The following is a 6,000-nucleotide window of genomic DNA, read 5'->3' on the forward strand; positions in this document are numbered from 1 at the left end:
CATTACTACCACCACTGAATCTCTCTCTCTCTCTCTCTCTCTCTCTCTCTCTCTCTCTCTCTCTCTCTCTCTCAGACTTACATAAAATCTCGCTATATGTATATCCAACCACCAAAAAATTAGGTGCCACTGTTTTTGCCCTTCTCTGTTGGTTTAATAGGTTGGATGATTCAGTGTCCATTCTGTTATCTTAGAAACTATTGAGACTAAGAAGTTCCAATTCTATTTTTATCAATAATTCTTCAATTACTAAATAAAAATATTTTAATTTTTATTTGCTCTCAACCACCACTCTCTAATAAAAGCCAAGAATCTGGTACATTAGGTTTTTCATTTACCACTGCAATTATGTCCTCACACTCCTCATCTGATAGAGAACACTGTGACCTTGAGTGGTTGCCCTCATCAAGCTACTGAGGTTGTCATTGGTGCTATCCTGGACTTGACAGACAAACTAACTCAGTAATCTTGATGATGTCTCATCATGGAGGATGTTTCTTTCTCTCTTCATTTTGGATGATATTTCCCTGTCGGTGGCCTCCAATTTTTTCTTGAGCTTGAATGCAAAGGACTTAACCATGTTCAAAAAGCTGATGGTCTTCAGATCACTGTGGTTAACAGCTAGAGTAACAGACAAAGCATGCCTTTTCGTTTCCTCTATCAGACTGGAACCTGCCCTGTGGGTGCTGTCAGTGTGTCTGGGAGAGAACTGAGAAAGTTGATATTTAGTGCATGCAGTTTAATATTGCATTAGATCATCTTATATTAATAACTTGCTAGAGTTTGTTCACATATACCCAGTGAACTCTGTATTTAAACCAGTTCTATCCAATGTGTCTTAGAGTATGTGATAGCAACATTAAGTATACTAACTAGTTATATTTTAGTATGTCATGTGGTGTGACACAGATCACACCTACATTGGTTTCAAATTTTGGCACAAGGCCAGCAGTTTCAGGGGAGGAGTTGAGCCAATTACATCGACTCCAATGCTTAACTGGTACTTATTTTATCAACCCCAATTGGATGAAAGGCAAAGTCATTTGAACTCAAAACTTGAAGATGGAAGAAATGCTGCTAAGCATGTTGCCCAGCATGCTAACAATTTTGCCAGCTCACCACCTTAAAGATGACACCTTTAGTAAGTAGAGAAACCATCTGTTCAATGTGCTATGTGAGGTGTGTGACATCTGCATTATGTGTTAGGTGACAGCCGATAGCCACATTAAGGATAACAGATCAGCTGTATTTATTGTTGTTGTGTGACAACCATAAACGTAATATAAAATGACAAAAGAAACATGATCCCACATCGTTGGTACACAGCAGATCTATTTGCTGCCTGTAATAGAACAAGTTTCAAATATATCCAACATGGATTTCAGTTGACTGTGGCCATTCTGAAGTACTATTTTCAAAGGTGTAGTCAATTACAGTGATTCCTGTTTTTATTTCACCTATTCTGGCACCTATTCTCTTGATTTCAAAGGGATAAAAAGCAAAGTGAACTTGAGCAGAATTTAAAGTAAGAAAGTAAAAAGACGTAACCAAATACAAAATATTAGATCTGATTCTTTATTGATTCTTCTTTCCACCTACCACACGAAGAGAACAAAGTCCTCTGATTCATTTGTCAACATTTTCGGTTATTATAAGTCGGATATCTCTCCCAATTATGTAATATAGTTAATGGGTAGGGCTATGTGTTTTTTTTAATTAATTTCTTTATTTTCATTTTATATTTTTGTACAGATGAATTCCGCATAAAAAAGCAACGTCTTGACATATAAGAAAAGAATAATTTGTGGCTACAACAGAATAAACCACATTTCCTTCTTGGTAACACATTGACCATATACAAACATCAGTTATTTACAGTTCCCTTTAATGACATGTGGAACAAGTATCAACCAATCACAGTTCGTATTAAGCATCATTTAGTAGAAACAACAACCAATTAGAGTTTGTTTGAAACATCACATGTGATAGAAATTTACACCAATCACATAAATCTATAAATAATAGCATGTAAAATATTGGGTTGGAAAATCCGTTTGGCATAGAAAAAGTCAAAGGCTGCCCATGGGACTCGAACTCCTTTTTTTTTTCTGTTGCCTCGCAGGCAGTCTTTGACCTTTGATATCCAAAAGGGTTTCTTCAAGTCAATATTTACATGCTGTTATTTATAGCTTTATGTGTTTCAAGATTCACTGTTCCAAAAAAGGATTATTTCACATTCTCTCAAAAGTTTATGTTGTCAGCAACAAATTCTTATGATGTCATGTCTTATATCAATATCACATGAGATAGAAGTAGAAACCAACTGCAACTGCTTCATAATGCCAATGTGAGCCAATATTGAAATAGAACAAATATGTAGAAGTTCCAACCAATTGCAGACAGTTTCAACATCATTCATGAAATAAATAATAACCAGTTGTGATTTATTTTTATAATTTCAACCCATATCTTAATTACCAATCAATTAGAATTCATTTCGACATTGTGATAACAACACCAGCACAAGACAATGGCAATGGACTTCTTCAATAAGAACAAGATACACAATTTTAACAATATGATTCCATAATATCATTATTGAAAAATAGAGAGGAAAACAAGGCTTAAAATAAATTATATGCAAATAACAAGAAAGCAACTCAAAAGATATCATTCTGAGAAAAATAAATCAAACTTTATTTTAAAAAATCCCAAATTTCTCTGACCAAGAGGAAATTTTTTATTTATGATGACCAAATTCATATTCGAATTTCTTAACTATTTTAAATAACTCTATTTTTCAATGAAATCTTATGTTGTGTTATCATCCCTGATAACATTTGAATTTAAATTATTTTACAGATTGTAAATTAAAAATTGATTTTTAAAGACATTTTAATAATCTGTGTATGTATGTATCTGTACATATGTATGTATGTATGTGTGTGTGTATGTATATATATATATATATATATATATTTACATATATATATATATATGTATATGTATATATATGTATATATATATGTATGTGTGTATGTATATATATATATATATATATATATATATATAGCAAGTGAGAGAGAGAGATAGACATTATGTAATATATGTAAATATATAGACTATTTTATCTGGTTTACAGACTAATTTACGTAACTCACTGTTTTAAGTGGGACAAACTATTTTATATGATCCACAAACTATTTTGTGTACCCCACCCACCGACTGCCTATTTTATGTGACTCTCAGAGTATGTTACCTGGTTTACAGCATATCTTAAGCGACTGACATTCAGGTTATTTCATGGATCACAGATTATTTTATGTGATACCCCCATCCCTGTTATGTTCTCACATGCTATTTGTCCCCCACACTATTTTACGTCGTTACTTGATCATCTCTGATATGTAGTGTCAGATGTGAAGCAGTATTTTTTATTCATTGATCTGATACACCCAAAGGATCAAGTGGGAGCTGTCAGTCCTTCCTAACTTATTCTACTTACAACATAAATATATGGGCTTTGTATATGCTTACTTACTTGCTTATAGCCGTCAGTCAATGTTGACGCTGACGTTGTCCTCTAGGGGTCTTATCCTACATTTTGTGAATTGGTGGATGTGAAAACAGTCCGATCTTGGAATGGCATGCCCTTGAACACAAATGACAAGGGAAGTTTCCCATAATGTTGTTGGTGAGTCTGAGATGATGTCGATGTCTCTTTTCCTCAAGTTTCTTACATCAGATTAGTTCAAAGTGTGCAGCTCCTTCGTCACAGAGGGTGCACCAGGTTTGCTGGTTTCAAGCAAAGTGCTCAAGTTGCGCCGGTTGAATGTTGCAGGAATTGAAAACAAGCCTAAGATGGTCCCTGAACCTCTTCTTGGGTCCCCCGTGCAAGCGTATATCAGTTGATAGCTCTCTGAAGAAGACCATTTTCGGGAGATGATTATCAGGCATCTTGATAACATGGCCAACCCATCTTAGAAGACAGTGTATGATGATGGCTTCAATGCTGGAAATTCCTGCTTGCCCAAGAATTTCTGTGTAGGGGACCTTATCTTTCCAAGTAATGTGTAAAATTTGTTGGAGACAATGAATGTGAAATGACTTTAGCTTCTTTAGATGATGGCAGTATAAGGTCCAGCATTTGCAGCCATACAGTAATGTTGAAATGACAACAGTGCGATAGACAGCAATCTTAGTGGCAAGTCTCAGATTTCTGTTTAGAAACGCTCGTTCTTGAAAGTGTCCAAAGGAGGAAGAGGCAAGGTTGATCTGTCATAGGATGCCAGCTTCAACATGTCCATTTTATGATATGACAATGCCTAGGTAGATAAAAGAGTCAGCATTTGATTTATATATAGTTGTGTTGGTGGATGCTTTTGATTAAAAAACGTTTGCATGATCTTGGTTTTTTTTTTTATGTTGATGTCAAGACCTCGACGAGCATAAGCCCCACACATGGCGCTTAAGGGTCGCTGGAGTGGGGTTGTTTCATGAGCAGTAGCAGCAGCAGCATCTGCATATTGGAGCTCAAAAATCTTGCGATGTTGATGTCAGAATTTTCACTTTGAACCAGTGGGTGTTGAAAATACTGCCATCAAAGCAGTAATGGATTCTTGTGCCATTATTGGGACCAACTTGGACCCAGAAGAGGAGAGTTACAGCTACTAGGTCGATGCTGAACAAAACGGGAGCAAGAACGCAGCCCTGTTTGACTCCCAGTTTAACATTGAATTGTTCTGTAGTGAAACCTCTCTCTCAGCCATTCAATCATAAATGATAACGAAGCTGCTAACATCTAGCCTTCGGTTGCCTTGGACCCTTCTGTCCATCATCCTGATTGGTTTTTATTTGCGCGGCAATTGTCCCCATGTTCTGCTTGCTAAGGGGGCATTACATCCAATCGTGGCTTTGGGATAAAGTCACGTGAGATAGAGTTTTTCTGGGTTTCCGGTGAGCCCTTTTTCACCTATAAATAAGCCCGATCCAACGACGGCAATCGTCTTCGATTCTAGTTCTCTCACAGGTCTGGTCGCTGACCACACATATACAGAACACAGCTACAGCCAGTTCCAGCACCAACGTCTTCACCACCAATGTACTGTCTACCATTGTCGTCGCCAGCAACACCAACATCAACAAGCTCGGTTTTATCTTGACACTGTTGAGTGGAATATTTTCCACTCACGAGCAACATTCAGAACTAACCAGCCAGAATATACCGTATCAGGTAAAATGGTCACAGCATCCGACGCTCAACACACATATTGTGATTCCACAGCTCTGCTACTTGGCCACAACTTCCTGCGTATGAACATTCTATCTCCTTGTGTAACTCTAATACGAACTGGTATTTCTCTATCTCAGTGTTTTAAGACTTTTTACAGTCTATGTTACAGACACTCTTTCTAGCTTCTGTGTTTCCTCTCATTCACACGCACACTTGTACTCTCACATATTGTACACACACTATTGTTTATACGACTGTCCATCACTTCACATTGTTGTATAGATTCTCTTGTACACAAAGGCCTGATTTATCTAGTTTTAATTTTATATGTCGCATGCACGCACACACAGACAAATAGTTTCACTTTGTTAAATAAATTTATTCTCATTATATATCTAACGGTTGAGTTTGTCCTAAGTTCTTTTACTGGCACAATGGCTTGCGTATCTCACGATGAGCCTACTCTCTATATATATATCTTATTTTGTGTTTGACCGTGCAACATGGTAAAAAGGAGCCTTTTCCCATCTACGTCGCCATCTCCTTTGGTTCGCACGGTCGAAGTATTACAGTTCTAAAGATGTTCCACTGAGAGAGACTCTGGCTAGGATTCCATTGTGGAATTTTCAGATGATAGTAAAAGGGGTTGCAGGACAGCCAAATTTTGTAAGAAGTTTCCATAAAATTCCATGATTAACAGTGTCAATCATGAAGTATTGTTCTCTGCATTTTTTGAGAAGTAAGCATGCAACAAATATCATATTAAT

General features: G+C 36.6%; 1 protein-coding gene across 2 annotated transcripts in view; it reads left to right on the forward strand.

The window, feature by feature from the left end:
- The window catches only part of LOC106872915 (DNA repair protein RAD52 homolog), a 456,284-nt gene extending 453,434 nt beyond the window's left edge, over positions 1-2,850 (forward strand). For both annotated transcript variants that reach the window (XM_052976438.1, XM_052976439.1), the window contains one exon: positions 1,753-2,850. In XM_052976438.1, coding sequence (XP_052832398.1) covers positions 1,753-1,790 — 38 coding nt within the window. In that variant the 3' untranslated portion in view covers positions 1,791-2,850. The remainder of the gene's footprint in view (positions 1-1,752) is intronic.
- Positions 2,851-6,000: the final 3,150 nt, after the last annotated feature.

This window comes from Octopus bimaculoides, chromosome 24 (assembly GCF_001194135.2).
Source record: "Octopus bimaculoides isolate UCB-OBI-ISO-001 chromosome 24, ASM119413v2, whole genome shotgun sequence".
Lineage (NCBI taxonomy): Eukaryota > Metazoa > Mollusca > Cephalopoda > Octopoda > Octopodidae > Octopus > Octopus bimaculoides.